The sequence below is a fragment of the Rhyacophila brunnea genome, unplaced genomic scaffold, assembly GCF_057557595.1.
Source record: "Rhyacophila brunnea isolate RB1 unplaced genomic scaffold, BYU_Rbru_1.0 scaffold_17, whole genome shotgun sequence".
In the NCBI taxonomy this organism is placed as follows: domain Eukaryota; kingdom Metazoa; phylum Arthropoda; class Insecta; order Trichoptera; family Rhyacophilidae; genus Rhyacophila; species Rhyacophila brunnea.
This window is the reverse complement of record NW_028232827.1, coordinates 12421145-12442405: the sequence shown is the minus strand read 5'-3', so window position 1 is coordinate 12442405 and position 21261 is coordinate 12421145. Positions and strand designations below refer to the sequence as shown.

General features: G+C 35.1%; 1 protein-coding gene across 1 annotated transcript in view; it reads right to left on the bottom strand.

Moving 5' to 3' along the window:
* The window catches only part of Duox (dual oxidase), a 247583-nt gene that overhangs the window by 43056 nt on the left and 183266 nt on the right, over positions 1-21261 (bottom strand). The window contains 1 exon segment of the mRNA XM_085945005.1: positions 1454-1537. Within this exon segment, the coding sequence (XP_085801131.1) occupies positions 1454-1537 (84 nt within the window).

Sequence of the window (21261 nt, the reverse complement as noted above, 5' to 3'; positions counted from 1 at the left end):
ATGAAATGTTTACTTTTAATCGGAGCATATCGGCTTTCACAAAGTTGAGATAATTCTTTTTATTAACAATGGTTGTTAGTCACTTGCCCAACCTATTGGGTCCTTGCTCTGATTCCAAAAAGTATTTGGGGATTTGAGGCCGCCCCCACAGCATCAAAGACCAACAACTATTCTACCATGAGAATAAATAATACGTACAATGCATACAACACTCTGCAATAGAGATTACAGAGACTAAGTAGATATTATTATATTTCAATCAATGGGCAAAAATCTTTTCTAGACTTAATTACTTATTAATGTTTCGTATACCTATTATACTATGATTTACGAGGATTACATTTGAAATTGAATCTAAACTAGTAAATTGTATATGTAAATTAACTGTTTACGTTGTTACTATTTTTACGTGGTAGAACTCCAATATAATATAAAAATACTTATTAAATAATAAATAGGACACGCGGCTTAAATCGTAGGTCCCAGGTTCGAATCCTGAGTCTGGCAAGTACACATATTGTTTTTAAATTTGTGTATGAGTCAGAGTATGTTCCTAATAGGGTGAGCAAGTAACTGACATCCATTTCTCGTAAAACACATCTGTTAATATAAACCTCTACTCCCACAGGATGCCCATATGATCTTATTAGGATCAGACATGGTCGAGAGAGGATGCAATGATACTGTCGTGAATGAGAAGGGATGAGAGACATAATAATATGTAAAAATATTTTCATTATACCCTCTCGCTCTATCATAATAACCCGAAAGTGGGTTATCCAAATCTTTAGCTTCAGTACAGTCGACTGTTTCGAATATGGGTTTAAAGCCCGAAACGGATCAATTAAGTAGAACTAATAGGTTTTTTTTTTTTTTTAATTATTAATAACCATATCCTTGCTTTTTCGTACAAGGTGGTTTGTTAGTAATTTTTGAACAATCACAAACACCCAGGCTTTGAGAAAAACACATAAATGTTTTTGTCATGACCGGGAATCGAACCCAGAACTTTCGGGTGGAAGGCCAGCGCCTTACCCACTGCACCACGAGAGTCGCCAGAACTAATAGGTTGAGCAAGTGGCTGACATCAATTTCTTGTAAAAAACAAAATCTGTTAATACAAACCTCTACTCTGTGGAGGCCCATTTGATCATATTAGAATCGGACATGGTCGGAAAAAAATGTATTATTCAATACTGCTAGTAGTTTGTATTTGCGTAATTAATTTGATATTACAAATATTTCGAATGTTGACAAGGCTTTTTCGTTGTTTTGCGTGAATACTCGCAAGTCGCGAATGACACGTGCCACCTGTTAGTTACTAGTTACCTATTATGTCCATTTTTCCACGCGCAACGTGTGTTGTTACTGCTATTAACAAATTCGTAACATTTCATGCATCTGGGTCTTACCCATTAGTTGTAAATTCTAAAAGAAGAAAAAAATTTATTACCTGAAACGATCTCATTGCGTTAGCCCACGCCTCACTTGTACTGTATATGAAACTGCCATCTATCCACGATGTCATGGCATTTGTCTGAAAATAAAATTAATAATCAAGGGATTAAAACCTAATTAAATAAAACCAGAATGAACCTTATTTACACATCTGCCAAAATCAGGAAATACAGAAGTACCTAATAGTAAATGCGTCGTTTCTTTTTGGGTGTGGCGTAGAAGGTACGATTGTCGAGTGGAGAACTATAGTATAAACTTAAACAAGTGTTAATGAATAAGTTATTTTTAATATTAAAGTCTGTATTATAATATACTTATAATATATGTAAGTTTAAAAGCCTTAAATGGAGACGGGCTGGACACATAGCTCGAAGAAAAGACAATCGTTGGACAAATCTAGTCATCCAGTGGTATCCAAGAAGTACAAAACTTCCGCAAGGTAGACCTAGAGGCCGCTGGATCGATGAAATGATAAAGTTCTGCGGAAGTACGTGGCAACGCAATGCACAGGACCGAGGGAAGTGGAAGCAGCTTGAAGAGGCCTTCATCCAGCAGTGGATAGATTCAGGCTGATGATATTAAAGTTTGTCATGAAACGCAATGCGCGTTCAATATTGGTAATATTTGAAGACATTCAGTATACATTGGACGCTAAAGACACGCTCAGTGCGTAACGATTAGGTGGCCATTCGATATAATTAACATGCTATTTAAATGCGGTAATTAAAAAGTAATTACCTAGTCAGCAGTCATTAACACATAGTTAAGTCATAAACCATAACTGCCGTAAAAGTATTGCTCTATTTATGGCGACCGGTTTTCAGATTATATCTTACTAATCTGTTCTTTAACGAAAATAATAGAATAAGTCAGGCTAGGATAGGATATGTTATTATCATAATATGCATTATAACACGTAAATATACCGCGCATTCAATTTTGGTAATGGTAAAGGGGCGCTAAACCAAAACTGCTGCAAATGTTTCGGTCGATGGCTATTTCGTGGTGAAAATAGTTTATTAAAACGCATTCTATTTTTATCCAAAACTAAAGTCGCAAATAAAGAAAATCATAGTTTTGAACTTTTTAGTTCACAGTCTTTCATGTTGGTTTTATTTATAAGTTTTGCGAGCTCTGGACAATAGCATTTCTTATTGTTTATTGACGTATGTGTCGCAAAAAACGACTCAAATGGAATAGTACAAAACTTTAGAATTTTAATTCAAATTCCAAGTACCTTCGGTAGATAGTATTAGTATTATACATATTTTTAGTTCATTTAGTATTTAGTAGAAAATATGGCTAGCTGTGTTGTGCTTAAATTTGGTAGCTGTACTAAGAAGAAAGAGTATGGTATAACGCAGTAGCGAAGGGTGGAGGTAGGCTGTTAAGATCTGCCATAAATAGTGCACATTAAACTTTGTTAGTCATACGTATTTGTTTTTATTGAACTAAGACTACAGTTTACAGATGTTATAAGTTAGTTTTTTAAAATCAATTAAATCTTTTAGGCAATACGACAAAATTCTCATTCATACTTATTTGTTTACGTTGGATTAAGGATAGGTAGGTACATATTAAACATAATGTTATTGCTATATTATTGATGGATCATTTTTTTTTAAATTCATTTAGCCCAGCCTAAACCAAACCATAATAGATAAAAAATATTATTCTATCTATAAAATATTTAAAATTATGTAGATTTAATTGCATAATTTTACATATTTTATAGATAGACGAGTATTTTTTGAAAATTATCTATTTTGGCATGGTTTTCGCAGGGTTGAATTGAATTTTAAAAACTTACCAACACCATCTGTAAATTAATTATAGTCTTATTTCAATGAAAACAAATACGATGACTATGACTGACAAAATTTTATGTGCACTATTTATGGCGGATCTTAACAGCCTACCTCCACCCTTCGCAGCTGGTATAACGTTTTGCGTGTAAGTTAATAATAATAAAATTGAGCTTTATACTGTGCGTCATACGTAAAGAAAACGGCATCATATAGCTTCACTCTTATTAGCTATTGATTATAAGCTATTAACTATTAGTATTATTGCTCTGATAATAGATGTTGCTATGCTATGTTTATTTGTTTGCGGGTAGATTAATCAGGCTCGAATACATCCTGAGGATATTCTTTGTGTTTTTTTAAATATTCTAAATTTAATTGTAATAATTATCATGCTAAATGATTTCATCGTGATTTTTATACAATTTATTTACTGTTTATCTGTACCTTTAATTATGATAATATTATTATTTTTTCGAGTTGTTAAGTTGTCTACGGATATACTTAGGTATTCATTACATTTAAATATTGTAATTAACTATCATTGTTAAAGTAATAAACGAAGGAAATAATAAACATAATAAAATTATTAAGTACGTTCTGAAAGTGAACTAGGAAACCGGTAAACATGATAATAATTACAATGTAATATGTAATATGTTTGTCTTAAATTATCTGTAACGCATGAGAGAAAACATGAAAATGTGTAGGTGAGAGGGAGGCAGGTAGAAGTTGTATTGAATATACATGCATAAACGCATATTCTAAATTTGAAAAATTGGAGGAATCATATATTTTAATCGGGTCGTGAAAGAAAACGATTGGTACTCCCATAATAATTTGACAATTGTAGTAATATCATATAAGTGTGTTATCCAAGAGATTTAAGGATAATTATAATGATGGCCGAGTACGCGTCGGTCTATAATGTTGTGAGTCTCAGGTTCGAATCCTGAGTCTGGCAAATACAAATATTATTTTTCAATTTGTATTCGGAGTCAGAGTATAGACCTAATAGATTGAACAAGTGGCTAACATACATTTCCCGTAAAAACAAAAATTGGTTAATACAAACCTCCAATCTTTGGGGGCACATGATCCTATCAGAACCGAACATGGTCAAAATAAAGAAGAGGAAAAAATAAAGATAGGGTATTGTAATATACTGCAACCTTAGGCACCATACACAATCAACCAAGAAACATTATGAAGAAAAACCATTAGTTAAGCGTCGGTGTATTTTGATAAATGAACGAGTTCAGCGATGGCTTGCTCGCCAAAGTCAGGAGACCCTACAGATACTCCGCCAGGTTAATTCAGTAGCTCACAGACAAGACAGTAAGATAGAACATACACGTAAGAGAGAGGGAGATAGCCACAAGTATGATAATGTTGACAGGTGGTATTGCCACCTGTTAATATTTGCAAGTTAATTAATCGAAGCTGTCAATCAATATTTTTCCAAAAAGAATCAAAGCTAAATGTTTTTTATATGTCATAGGCACTGCATTTTTAAGACAAAACATTTACTGCGTATCTCTTCAAATCTTTCACTTACTCCCGAGGGTACGCGTTCTATAATTTGGGAAACCCTGCTCAAGACGAAAATTAAAATGACTATTCCTTTTTAGTACAAGACCGCATATGCGGCATGGCAGGCGAGATGGGTGGCCTCCTCTAAGGGCCGCCAGACTTTTCTATACTTTCCAGATGTCTCGGTGAGACACATGACGAGGAGACTGGTGCCGACCCACTGGACTAGTCAATTCATGACTGGCCATGGAAACTTTGCGGCCAAACTGCAGGGGTTTGGTTTGGCAGGAAATGGGTCGGGTTGCTCATGTGGACACGACCAGCAGGACACAGAGCACGTCCTGTGGGACTGTCCACTTATGGGCCCCGAACGAGCAGAGTTGTTTGCCCGGGTCCGACCCCATTCGGGCCCAATAGGACACGCGGACATGGTGGCAACCGAGGCCAATTTTGCGGCCTTTACTAAATTCGCCTGAGCGCATGGGGGGCGGGACACTCTCGACTCCCCTTGCGACTCTTCAAATTAAAGTCACTCTGATAGTTGCCATATAAATTAACATCATGCATTCGCACTTCGGTGCAAGGTTGCATCACCAGTCTCGTGCGGCTCTGCTCGGGACAAAATGAGGGCTTAAATTCTTTGATCTGGCACACGTAAGGGTTATGTTAGCCGGCCGCGTATGACGTGGCTGCATATACATAACGGGAGCGGAGGTGGGAATTTTACACACCATTATTCCTTTTTAGTGCCTTAGAATATCCGTTATCAGCACCGCGATTTCCTAACTATCGACTCGTGTGTCAGCCGACGACATGACGTAATTGTGACGTCAGCCAATACACGCTCGAGGCATGCAGCCCCAGCACACAGTACTCACCATAGATATTATTATGATGAAACACCTATATGTGTATGGTGACAATGAATAACGCCACTGTCTGACCAGCGTTATTTTCTCGAATGCTATTATCACTCCGGTAGTACATCACAATGATGTCATATGACGTCATGTCGACCGGGCGGCTTGCACTCGCAAGTTCTAACATAGGGCCCCAGATGTCAGTGTCGAATACGGCTATTCTTCCCCTATCTGTCGCTTCTCTTAATATGGATGGAGTCAGTGACGTCCCTAGATAAAATGCCGCCCCTAGGCAGCGCCAAAATGCTGCCCCATTTTTTATCATCCTTTCACGACTGCAGTATCTGAGAAATGTGCTGTATGGATCCATTACTAACAAAATATCAGACTAATTATTCGCAAATCTGTCCGTGTCGTTTATGGTCATCAAGGACGTCGAAAGGCAACGGCAGTAAACCAGATCTCGCGAACCCGAAAAAACCAGTGAGCTGAATTTATTAATGAAAAGATATTTTTGTTATTACTAAGTTAATACATTTACTGCTGACCATATAATTACTAATTAATTACCACATTTAAATATCATGTTAAATATATCTAATGGCCAACTAATAAATGCAAACGCGCCGGTCGCGTTGTCAGCACTAAATATTCCAAATGATTCTCCTCGATTTGCCGCCCTTCGAGTAACTGCCGCCCCCAAGCGACGCTCAATCTGCCTACCCCCACGGGACGTCACTGGATGGAGTACTGAGCTCAAACCAGTCTCTGTTATTCTTAATTCAAAAAGTTTATCTTCTACCAGGGCTTCGTTTACCGGAAATGTTAACTTGAATGATATGCAGAATTATTTCTCATGCCTTATAATGTGGTAAAAGTATCTCAACTTTATAGATTCTACTTATCTGATTATTGGTTTGATCTTTTTTATCCTCGATATCACTTTAAAATTCGTAAATTTGTCTTTTCAGTAAGATGACATGCAGTTGTCAGTATGCAAAATGAGCAAACTGAAAGCTCCAAAATTGAATCAAGTGTGAGACAAGGGGATGCGCTATCCACTATAGTATTTAACCTTGTGGTGGAATACATAGGTCGCGAAACCAACATAAGTGGATGGGTAGATAACAATACAACGCATATGTGCGCTTATTCTGACGACATAGTAATTACAAGCAGATCCAAACAGAGGATGATCGACCATGGTGGAACTATGAAAATAAAAGCAGAAAACGCTGGGCTGCATATAAACCAGTCAAAAACTAAGTATATGGTCAGCACACGCGATCAGGTACCGCTGCAGAATATAGACACAGGACAGCATGCATATGAAGGGGTGGACAAGTTCACGTATCTCGGATCCAGCTTAAATACCCAAAATAAGACAGCAGAGGAGATAAAAATCCGCCTTATCTCCGGGAATAAATGCTGGCATGCCCTGCAAGCGACTGGTGGGGTCGAAAATTCTAGACCGAAGAAGTAAACTTCTAATATTTAAAACAATTATAAGGCCAGTGGTCACTTACGGCTGTGAGACTTGGTGCTTAACTCAAAACGAGGAAAACAAATTAGCTGTCTTCGAGCGCAAAATACTCCGCAAAACTTTTGGACCCACGTTGGAAAATGGGAACAACAGAATAAAAATGAACCACGAATTGGAAGAGCTGATTGAACAGCAAACAATCATAAGGTACTGTAAGTCCCAAAGACTACGATGGGCGGGACATGTGGAGAGAATGCCTGAAGTTAGAGCGCCAAGGATCATGACGAATTGGCTACCCCAACGGAAGTGACCCAGAGGCCGTCCAAGAAGGAGATGGGCTGACGCCGTAGAAGTGGACTGGCTTCATATAGGAAGACCCGGTAACTGGAGAAGTGTGCCGAGAGACCAAAGTGAGTAGAGAGCGGTTGTGGAGGAGGCCAAATCCCACCCCGGGATGTAGCGCCGTAGAAGAAGAAGAAGAAGAAGTAAGATGATACTGAACATTCGTCTGTACACCTGTATTTCGAAAGCTTCAAGTTTGAAGCTCAACAGATTGAAGTAAGTTTTCAAAGTTTTGCGCTATGATTCCATTAATGTTATGAATTATTATTATTTTCTTAAATGACCAATTGCATTGCATTATAATGCCGCGGTACTTTCACTTGTATTACATACAGCATACAATACATCACCAAGCATTCTGTCCTGTAATTTATAAACACGGTGACCATGTTTTCATGGAAAAAATAAAGAACAAAATTCTGAAAAGTGCGAAGCAACTGAATATAAAACTAAACGTAGTTTTATTATGCATATAAATCGGCTTGTCTCGCAGGCATGTATGAAAAATATAGTGGATATTAAAAACTAAGAGAGACGGCACTGCATCGACGTAGGTTTTAGGTACTTGTTTCCAAAGACGTCCGATTAGATTCCTAAATTGGATTAAAAACATCTAATTTGAAATTGTAATTGGATGAATCTGGAATCAAGTAAAACCTGCGTCGACGCACGTAAACTACAGTGTCGTTTGTCTAAGCCCTTATCTGTACAATTTTTTTGATGGGTGAACCGCAGTGGCAATCAGAAATCTGGCTCGTCTGGAGTCGTTATATATTATGTAGTTTCATTTTTGTCTAATCTACAGATAACCTACAGGCGGAGAGTATGATTCCTTGAAGCTCACCATTCACAATAATTAATGTCATATATATAACTGGGATCACGCAATATTTTTCAAAAGTCATCAGCCAAGATATTAAGAATAACTCTAAACATAGTTTTAAAAAGAAACTTCAGATCAAGAACAAAGAAAATAAAATAATGCTATATAAAACCCTCGTCAGGTCCATATTGATATATGGATCGAAATGCTGTGAATCAGTGGCGCACCCAGGGGGGGGGGCCAGGGGGCCTTGGCCCCCCCCAAAATATGAAAATCATCAGAATGATGTTACACATTGAAATCGAAAGCCAATAAACTATACCTTGGCCTTAGACAAACAACACGTCAAAAAATGATTTGTAATTATCCAGCACCCTTTTCAGTAAAATTTCTTAGATTTTAATTTCTAACACAAAAATTTCGAAACACTAATGTCAGGTTTTTTTAGAAACCCGTTCCCTAATGAAATTCTCGGTGTCCACCCGAATTCCGGAGAGGTATAGGTCATGGCTGGGGAAGGTTGACAGGGCTCTAACCTGAGGGCCCGGGCTGTGGGGGGGCTGGCGTATCGAGTTGACCAGATAAGTGAGATAAATACACATCATAAATTAGCTTCAATAGTAAAAAAGTTGCCTGCGGCGCTATTATACTTCATGACTATGAACATTTTAATTTATATAATTGTCCAATATATTTTCTGATTATTATGTGTCGATACTCGACAGCTCCATTATTAAAGTAGATGTATTGAAAATCGCCAATAATTCACTGTATAAGTACCCTCAATTTGAACTAAAACACAATTTGAAAAACGGTAATGTAGTATTTCACACTGCCTTTAATCTAAGCGGTGGATAGAGGGCCCGTCAAATACTAGGCCAACTCATTAGTCAATAGAGCCAAATATCAACAGTACAACGATTGAGATTTCTTTTGAGAGCCAAATTTCTTCAACTTAAATTATATACGTAGGTAGTAAGTAGGTACACTGCTAATTTACTTAATAAACTTTAGTTAAAGTTGTAAGTCCTAATTAAATTATAGATAGGTACACTGAATAAAACTGAATATCATACGCAATAATGATCTTATTTATTAATAAAAATTAAATTGTAAGTCAGGTATCCATAAAATTGAATCATGACAATGACTGACAAACTCAATGTGAATAATGGCCTTGCATCTCCTTGTAAAGTTTGGGTAAGTCAGGTTCGTATGTTGTTGATTTAATTTTAAGCACGTTTCCAGGTTCTCATCAATAAACCGATTTCTTAATTTACTCTTGATTTCCTCTCTTGGAAATCTTTTTACTAACCACAAAACTTGCAATGTTAACATTGTTGACAGATTTTATTCAGTACCTAATTAAATACAGAACTTTATTTTTATTGACTCTTCTCCTCAGCTGCTTTCTTCCTTGCATCATCGACAGAATATTTAGCGCAAAATTACGAGTTTTTAGTTGTATCTTTCTAAATTTCAATGCGCCAATTTTTCCCGACACATAAACACAGGTCGGTAAGCCATTTAAGTTTTGAATAAACGCGAAGTCTCGGTGTATTCAACATTACATTTACGGTTATCCTCTTCCATTTTCTTTGCTTCTTCTTTGTAGCCATGTCAAATATGGCAGAGAGCATCTGTGGCAGAGCCGCACTCAAGGGGCCAAAGAGCCGCAGTTTGCCGACCACTGCCCTAGCCTGACGGCCCGTTTCAGGATGTGGGGGCCATGGTGTAGGTACACCGAGTGCAATAGACAAAAGACCGATAAACGAGATATTAGACTGTGTTGTATTGAGTAGGTTGTATATAATTTAAATGCAATAATACTTTTTTGTCCATTTTCGATTAATATGTTGGAACCTCAATATTGAAAAACCAAAAATCTACGATAAACATTCGGCGAAAAGAACGACTACACCCACTACGGTGGTGGTGTAAATCAAAAGAACACTTTTTTCGGTGGAATTCGGCATAAATATTGTAGCTCTCTAGACCAGTGTTCCCTTCCCTAAACTTTCGACATCTGTGTACCCCTTCTATAATTTTCGTAACACTGAGTACTCCTCGTCAAAGAAAAATGCATATAAGTATTTTAATAACAATCAAAATATATTTATATATTCCTTTTGTAGTACATATACAAAATAATAATAAACGAAAAATAAAATTCATTCATAATAAAATATAAATAAAAGTTATATGATAAAAAATAACATTCATTGGTTATTAATTTTAATCTGAGGTGCGGTTCCACACCCAAAAGGCTGTTCCTTTTTTTACGAAATGTCTACAAATGCTGAAAAAGCAACTTCACATAGATATGAAGTTGGAAAAGGCAAGATGTATTTCAGGAATGTCTCTGTCAAAACTGGATACACATGTTGGATTTGCAACCTAAATGATGTTTAAGTACACTCCTTATATTTATTTTGCAAGAATCCGTCTGAAGCTAATAATTCCAACAATTGCTCTTCTTCCGCATGCAATAAACCTTCTAGCATGGATATTGTATTAATGCTTGTTGCACCAGGCATAGCCATAACCCGATGCAGCGCATACCCCCCACCAAACTCTTCCCGTACCCCAGGGGGTACGCGTACCACACTTTGAGAAACACTGCTCTAGACCAAGCGGGTAGCACAGCCGATATTATTTAAGTAATCTTTTAGCATACTAGGTACACATGTCCAGCATGGTCGCTGTTCACTTCCAATCCGCCAGTCGCTGATGACACGCTCAACGGTTACCGCCACTATGCCTCCAATTTAATAAAAACTAGGAGATACTGTACAAATATATTGCCGTGTATTGTGAAAATATGTAAAAATATTTATATGAAGAAGAAAAAGAGCCTATGGGAATAATTTACATTCTCTTCCTTGGGTGCGCCACTGCTGTGAATTATCAATAGTCATTGTTGAAAACGCCTAATAGTCATACAGTCATTAATCCTACACAAAGAACTTGCGGATGCAACATGTCGCAGCAACTGATAATTAGTGAATATCCCAATAGGACTAGTCACTAACTCACTAGTAAGTGGTTAATGCGCCGGCTAGACGGCAGCGATTTGCCTGCGCGGTATAGACTTTAACGCTTTTCGGTTTGCGCGAGCTTCAGTTTTTCCATCCATACACACGGGCTTCCCGATACAAACTGGTTTACACAAGTAAGCTTGTCGTAAAGCATGAGCGTCTAGCCGCCGCTTAAAGCTTAAAACCATGTATTCGTTAATTTAAAGTTTAAGTTTTAAACCAAATTTATGAGTGCCTACGCAAAGGCAATGTACGCGCAAAAAGTCCACAATATAATCAGTATGATACATAGTCAGTAGGTATGGTTACCATTGGTAGTCATAGATACTACAGTGTACAGATTAAATCAATAACTATTAAACATTTACTTCAATTTGTATACTTAAAATGGAAAAAAAATACGAGACAAAAAAGGTTTCGAAAACAAAAGAGCCCGTGGTTACCGTATATATAAGGTCCGTACAAAATATTTACTAGCAGGTCTGCGAATAAAATAACGTTTTGTGTTTCAATAAGATGTTATCTGATTGGAATGTGTTCACTTATCTAAGGTTGCTGCAACACTTGCGCAACCTTACTTGAAAACTTCTGTGTTATAATAATAGCACACGCCAGAGGCCGGCAATGCAGCGCCCGCAAGCGACTGAAGGGTATTTTATTGCGCTCTCACTAGATTAAAAAACGATACAATACTCATCATCAAGAACTATCGACATAAAATAGAACTAACGATCTCAGTCGGTAATGAAGTACTCGTCACTTCAACGTATCATAATATATCACAATATTGCATTGCATTTATAACGAGTAGTCGATATCAAACCTTTCAATTAAGCAGTTCACAAATAATCTATCAATTAAACAATCGTTCCTCGCATACTGTGTTTGTCTACATTATACTTAAAGCTAGAGTATTGGAGCAGACCAGCTCCGCCACAGGCTCTGCTCTGCTCCGGGTAAAATTTTTTAATATGTATTACAAGTAAGTATACAAAAAATATAAAAAAATAAAAAAATAAGTAGTTTTGAAATAAGGTTTAATTTAACGAAATTTCGACAGCAAATCGTCGTTCATTATCTGCCTCTTCTCTCAAAAAACTGAGTGTCACTCGGCAGTGTTGCCGTATTTCAAATAATTGCAGTCCAGAAACTTAGATTAGAATAGCACAACGTGGTATGGAGAGGTGCATGCTGGGCATAACGCGAAAGGGCAACAAGAGGAATGAGTGGATAAGGAAACAGACAAGGGTTAGCGATGTAACAGAGTTCGCTAAAGTCTCAAGTGGAAATGGGGTGGACACATAGCTCGAATACGGGACAATCGTTGGACAAATCTAGTCATCCAGTGGTACCCAAGAGGTACAAAACGTTCGCAAGACATATATATCTAGAGGCCGGTGAATCCATGAAATGATAAAGTTATGCGGAAGTACGTGGCAACGCAACGCACAGGACCGAGAGAAGTGGAATCAGCTTGGAGAGGCCTTCATCCAGCAATGGATAGATTCAGGCTGATGATGATGATGATGATGATGGCACGTAGGTAACTGTAATTTTGGGGGATTCCTCTATCTAGTATTGAGACACACGATTAAGCCAGTATAGAAACCGAAATACGAATTATTACTAGATTAACAGTTAATCTAGTAATAATTAATAGTTAATAGTTACTATGAAAGCCTACACATACATTTCCACATTTAATACCAAATTGTGTAATTTTAATAAAAAAACAAATTATTGTTGTTTTTGACAGCAATCAAATTTTATATTCTTCCTCTTTTTGTCCATGGCCACTTCTTATACAGACCATTCTGTGCATACAAGAATCCCTGTTGCTCACCAGTCTTTTTGCATCTTCCCAGGCCATGGCAACACCGCCGTATACATCCTCAGGTATACTTAAATGGTATTTATCGGCCTTTCTGGACATAAGAATCCAGTCAGCTTAAAGAAAAGAAGCCCATGTGTCCGAGCCAGATCCAATGTCGCTTGTTCACAATATATAATATCATGAAAGGTTTCATATTAGGTACTCAATCATTTCAATGCACGTGAAGTATGTTTTTCTCGAAGCTCAGCACACGATTGTTCTCAGTATAATATATTACACACAATGCATACTCAGCAGTGAGTGTTAAAATTTATATTGCGTCTCTCATCGTAATAAGATTAGCGACCTCTGACTATACGCACTTAGTACAAGCTATAAAGCGAATGCACGCTGGTTTCATGCCAATCTTTAACTATCTAACAACTGTTGATAGTAACTTTAATCTCCTGCCAATATATCTTGTTGTAAATTACTTTGAATTTAAAAAAAAAACAACAAGCCACGTTATTATACAACACAAAACCATATTTATTTTTTAATTCTGTATTAGGCACTTACATTAATTATTATACGCACCTTTACCAGTAAGACTTTCGAAGATTATTTTAAATATGTAGTCCCAAATTTGGAAACAAATTTAGTGCCAAAGCTATCTATTGAGCTGTTAAGAATGGGAATTTTAAACGGGGTATAATATAGTATTTTCACACTAAAAAGTGTATTAATTATATTATACGCACCTTTACCAGTAAGACTTTCGAAGATTATTTTAAATATGTAGTCCCAAATTTGGAAACAAATTTAGTGCCAAAGCTATCTATTGAGCTGTTAAGAATGGGAATTTTAAACGGGGTATAATATAGTATTTTCACACTAAAAAGTGTATTAATTAAATGCTCAACATTGAAACTGATAATTATTTTAATCTTACATATAGTATGAACACATTATAAAATATTAATACTATATTTAATATTCTGATAGATCATTCAAACATAATATTATTATAAACAACTTATACTAAAGAAGTCTATCTGTATACCTGAAACTTTCGCTTTTTTGTACAAACTTCACATGAATCAACAGATTCACTCTCAGGCGTATAATTATAGGTAATTAACAAAAACACAACTTGATTAGGTCACCCTGGTAAAGACTACGCCCACAATGGCCGAGCGGCTTACCCGTCAACTTATAATGTCGTGGGTCCCATGTTTCAATCCTGGGTTTGGCAAATACACGTATTGTTTTTTTAAATTTGTATTTGGAGTCAGAATATGGACCTAATAGGTTGAGCAAGTGGCAAGCATCCATTTATCGTTAAAAAAATCTGGTAATACAACCTTCACTCTGTAGAGGCCCATATTATAATGACCCTCTCAGGATCAAACATGGTGAAGGAGTAGTAAAGGTTGGTTATGGTTAGGTTGGTAATTGTATAGTAAGGGGTAGATTGGTACTACGTTTGAGTGACAGAACCAAACGGTGTTTACACTTGACATAACAAATAATATAAGTAGGTATTTTTTGTCCACTTATAATTTATTATTATTCAACGTTTAAACATTTTTCTTACATATCCGATTGATTACTTAAAATGTGAGTTAATTTTACATTATCTATAAAAACTTTAATTTATGTGCAATATACATAATATTTACTGGATATGAAAACTAAGTGTATCTACATATGTAACTTTGGTCAGATTTTATAACAATTATTCATTAAATTTCAACATTTTGTCACGATCACAAACAACAATAATTTACGCTGAAGACACAATTATGTGAATATCTTTGATTTTTGCGGGAAAATCGTAGATAAAAATAAAATCAGCGGAAATAAAATATACTTGAGTCCTTGCTAAGCGTTGGATAACCCACTTTCAAATTTACTCATAAAAGAATAAATCTCAGGCACTCTAATCTAAATGGAAACTAAATAAATCAATGTTATAAAATAACATAACACGTTTAATCCAACGCAATATTTATTAGATTAATAGTATTAATACATGCAGGGCACAGGTATATAAGCCGTTAATATTAAACCAATAACCACAGGAAGGTTGTATAAAGACATTTTATTTATTATTATTTATCAATACAAATGTTTTAAATATGAAATCTTGTGTAAATGTTACGCCAATTGTGTGAAATTGCGTATTACATGAAATCGGTAAAATTTTGCCTATTTCATGGAAAATGCAAGCCCGTTGCTTTATTCTTGAATTAGACAAACTATCTGCCGAGTGCGTGAATTCGGCAGTAATTTTTCTGCCTAGTTCATGCATTGGGCAAATTAGATAGTAGCGCTATGGTGGTGTTTTTTGCAACTAAACCAAATGTGTCAAATGCTTATGCATTGGTCAACATAGATGGTCGCGCTCCGTTGGTGTTTTTCGCAACTAATCAAACTAACCAAATATGTCATTGATTATATAAAAATATCTTCTTCTTCTTCTCCAATCAATAACTACAATGACGTTCATGTCTATTTACTATGCCCAAAAAAAATCTAGTACTATAACATGATAACGGAAGAATTTTATTAAAAGGTATTTTCGCGATTTGATTCGTGCTTGGGTTTCAGGCAATGGTCGATTGTTTGTTTGTGATAGTATGATTTGATAGTTTGTTGACACTTGTTAGCTAACCTCAAAATGGACATTCAATTGAATTCAGAATTAAAAAACCTAACCTAACCTAACATAACCTAATAATTATAATATTATATTATGTCCAATTATAACTAATAAAACCATCCGTATTAAATTTACTTTTTCTACTATCATCTTGACAGCTTAAAAATTCCATACCCTGCCAAATTCACGCACACACAGATAATTTGCCTAATTCATGGATAATGCAAGCCCGTTGTTTTATTCATGAATTAGGCAAAATATTGCCGATTTCGTGTAATACGCAATTTCACACATTCGGTGTAACATTTTTCTTGCTAGTTCTAGGATTTTTTAATAGGGGTTTAGCTAAATAAGCATCTGGGATATTATGGCGTTAAAACTAGTGTTTTTCAACACAAGAAACAGCATTGCAATACTCGAAAAAGAGTGGAATAATACTACCTACACTATATTGGCTTTAAAATCATTATGCTGACTTAACTTTGAAATAAAATAATATACATGAACATAACATTCGTCATTATTTAATCGGTGTCAAAATTTCATACCTGCATTAACTTTTAAAGGTATGAATTATTAAAAATTAATTGGTCTCGAAGTACTAAATTCTTCTTCAATATACGAGAACTAGCTTATTTTATTACCTTCTCTGGCATATATAATATGTCAATTAAGCTTCGAGCCTCCTACCTAATTCCGATAATTTAAACTAGTACCTACGTCCTACATGACATGCTTATCAAATTGCGTTATTATTATTTTGTTATTCTTATGTTTTTCACGTAGGACCTACTAATTTCAATTAACGAAATTAGGTAGGTGGCTCGTAATTTAATTGTTTAAAGTATAGTGTCGCGATACCAGTGGATATACGAGTTCAAACCCGTCGGGTGATTTTTCTAGTGGGTGTTCAGTGTTCAATATGTTACATTCTCAAATCTTGTGAACTATTCGTTTAATAAAATAAATGGTTTATTACATATAGATTGTTTAATACAAAAAATGTGGGATGATACCACAGAACAAGACTAGTGATTTATTTTTTAAGAAGCTAAATTTTATAATTTAATATAATTGGACTGGCTATGACTGCATTTCGACATTAACGATGTATGTATGTCATTTTTATGACTCCAATTAATTAAAATTATTAAATCAAACATCTGAAACTGCTGACTTGCCCAATCTTTCATCAGAATCAATAATATACTAAGTATATCTGTTTGCTAACGACTTATTCAAATGATTAATATTCATATTAGATTTCTGACTTGACAGTTTTATGGGACCTTAAAACAACATTCATTGATTATTTGGATTTGTATTGGGACATTTCAATTCTACCAATTACCGAGTAACAAGTAAGTAATTGTAATTTATTTTACTTATTGTTAGTCAGAGCTGTCGTTCAACCAATTCGCACTATCATTTTTATAGTCTGGTTAGAGAACTGGTTGTTAAAAATGAAACTGTACAATATAATAATAATATAGGCCGGATATGTCCATCGCAGGATGGTTTTGGTCGATAGCACCATAGACTCAAAGAAATTAAGTCGTGAAAATATAAATACCGTATACATTCAGTTGTAATATAACGACAGCCCAAGGAAAAACCGGTGTAAGTCTAAAATCACAAATGTTCAGGAGAGCGAAAAAACTAAAATATTTTCGCTATTAAATTCATCATATAAAATGAGTGAGTTTTTTCTTATCTTATTTAAGTAAATCAGATAGACCAATTTATGATCTATATTCCTATCAAAATTTAATGTTGATTAATTAATAAACAGCTGAGATAATGTCAAAAAATCGTTTTTATTTGGAATAATATTACGCGCTTGGTGCTTTGACTTGATTCAACATGCTTTTGCGCGGACAAAATAGATTACAGACTCCGCGTAACAGACTCAAACTCTGAGATGTAACCTTGTTTTACGTCACGTTTTTCTTACTCTATACGATTTTATTTAGTACAACTATATTTATAATGCTCTTTTACGGAAGAACCATCATTGCGCAATGTTTAACTCGAAATAATACAGCGTGTCTATAAAATTTTAACAAAGAGTATGAGGATATATTGACATATATATTTTTTTATACGGTAAGTATATGAATTTAAGTACATACTTACCATTACAGACTTTTCAAATCCAATTGATATTTTAATTAAAATCTACGAGATACCGTGTACGATATCACCATTTGACATGGTTTATTTGAGTTTTTCACAAACTATAGATACATAATAGTTATGTACTTATCTATAGTGTTAAAACTCAAATAAGCCATGTCAAATTGTGATGAAAATATTATAGAAATGTTATTGTTTGTTAAAAGCAACACTGTATATTTATTTTGAATAAATTTAACTAACATCAAAAATTATGTCACCACTCACCAATGCTAAGATTATAATATATGTCTTTAATTATATTTGCAAATTGAAACTTTACTTCATTGCTTTGTTGAGTATCTATATGGGAGAGTAATCAACCGAAAAGAGTAAGAGAGAGCTTGAAGAGGTCTTTATCATGCAGTGAATTAATTTAAATAAGCGAATCAAAATTAATATAAGTACTTCAAATTTTAAGATAATATTAATAACTGAGAAGTTTTTTAAAGTAGCTAAGTGAAAATTAATTCCGTTTCTTGTATTTGTTTTATATTAAATAATATAATAACTTAACTTTCTGACACAATAATATTGACTAACTTTTAAACTAATAATGCAAATACTTACTGCAAATACCAATATTTTTCGGAGATAAACCAATATGTTTTTTTAAATTATTGTGATACGTCAATATTAATTATGCCGTATATTTAGATCTCCGTAAAAAAATGTTATAGCAAGTATAAGAACCTTCTTATTTGTAAAATAAAGCGCAGTGCACTTTTGTTATCGAGGTATGACTATACTCCTCGGATATTTCTGTGAACACAAATTTGGTCGATGCGATATGTAGATATAGAGCACCATTGTCAAAAACCTAACTTCGTCAATTTTTATGCTAGAGACCTTATTTTTTTACAGGACATGCATAAAAAATTAAATATTAAAAAAAGCGAATAAAACCGGAAACGCTATTTTCAGACTTACAATGGTTTTTCCTGGAGCCGTCGATAATATTAGGGATTGCAAGACCGGTATCTCAGTATTTTTCGATTCCGAAATACCGGTTTTACAAATCAGACAATACCGATATATTCGGTATTAAAAGTGGATATAAAATGTATTAATATAAAAGCTTTACTGTATTTTTTGTCGGGTTATGCGTGTCTGTTTTATTTCCGTTGACCTTCGACCTTGGTGACCAGCAAGGAAGCGTATAGATTTGCGAAATACATTTAGGTACATTATAGGTAGTTTCTACTACTTTCCTAATTTAAAATTTATCCAAATATTTTCACCAGTCGCCCGCGGGTCTTAGAAGTTGTCAGGTCTATTTTTAGACGTATCTAAAATTGCGTTTAAATACCTACTGTACGTTTGTATAATCATAACTTCAGCCCTAGTGGCGAATATTTTATATTATACTATAATAAAAATAATAATTCTACTATAATGGAATTACCTGTGCTTAATTGTTTGATGTTTATCTACTTATAGAATAATAAAGAAGTATAATTTTTTCGAACAAAAAAGTGAGCAATATTGTGTTTGGTTTTACTTCTTACGAGATTATAGTAAAGTAGGTAGTTGCGAAGTGTAAAAAGTGCAATAAAACAATACGAGTAGGTGGAATTACCAGTGGGACACATACACATCCAAGAACACTTCATAAAATAAATTTATTGAAAGATCATTCGAAGAAGAAAGTGCCAATAGTTCAACTACATACTGTCAGGTTATTTTAATAACATGACACACTATTTTTTAATGATGGCAATACGCAAAGGATCGTCAGAAGTGCGCACGCCGGATAGTTTTGTACGCCGTTCGTAAAACTATTTCCGGCGCTAAACAAAAAAAGGGCTTGAGAAGATGACGGCGAGCGAGAAGGAGCCTCTCAGTCTTGACCTTTCGAAGGAAGCAGACGTCTTGGCCAGTTCCGAGCCTCGGACCCGGGGCACAGGGTTTTCGATTTCCTGACGTTGTGGAGACGAGGACGATGGCCATCCGAAGGACGTCCTCCCCACGCCAGGAGATCGGAGGAACTTCACGGTTCCCACACGTTTGAAGACGGACCCCTCGATTCCGTCCTGGAAGGAATCGAGGGCAGCGAAAAGGCTGGAGAGCCTTTTGTGTAATTGGTATTTATTGTTCTTTTATGTTACGGTCCACCGGAACTAGCTTTTGGGTTTTTGTTCTTATTTGTTTAAATATTGTATCGCATTAGGTGCTCGTGATTCACTTAAGTAATTAAACTTCTTTATACACTGTAGCCCGCAAGTTATCTCATTTATTAATTATACCATTGTTGAAATTTCTCTACTTGCTTTTCATTTAATTTTCCTTATCACTATTCACCGAGATATTTATATTTATTCCATCTTTATGTACTTTATTATAATACAGGAACATCACACGAATGAGCGAAGTAACTGGACAGGTAACTGAGGTCATAGAGGTAAAAGTCAAACCACCCACGACCCCCATCCCCATCCATCCCATCCTTCCTAAATCCCCATGTCTAAATCCTCCCATGACATTGGCACCCAACGGCATCGTGTTTCTTTTTGAATATATCTTTTCCAAAACACGATGACTTACCTCTTAAAGACTACAGTTATTTGTTTCGGATTATGGACTCGTTGGTTATTTTGTTCTAAATTTCTAAATTTTATTTGTTCCGATTATAAAACTTAAAATTTTGCTAGTCACAATTTCATACAATAATTGTTACCGTAACTGTATTTTTTTTTCAGAGTCATTACGTCCTAATTATACCGATTTTTGCCGGCTCACTTTTGAATTTTTTGGTTTACCGTCGTGCAGTACAAGCGAATCCGCATCGGGCGTGATTTTAGACGCACTTTGATAATTATTCTATTTCTTATAACTTATTAAACTTGTAAATTAATTAATGACAAATTAAAACGTATTATTTGCTTAATATTTTTCTTAAATTTTTCTGGTTCGGTGGCCGTAACAAATTTTATTATGTTATATTTTATATATTTATAGTCTTTTATTGACTTACGCGGTACATGCAACAGACGTGGAACGAGTCTATGCGGTACGCGCAGCACGGGGATCTAAATGATAGATCAATACGTCATGTCAATTTTATTATTGTCCTTGTGGAATTTATTTAATTTTGTGTTGTAAGCTACAATTATTCCTTCGCAAATTATTACTATAAGAGTGTTATATATGGTTTACACTTAATTTTCAAATACAATTTGCACATTTATCATCAATACATATTTCTTCTATATAATAATTTATTTGATACCCACATTATTGGCGAAATGTCAATATTTGGGCATCGG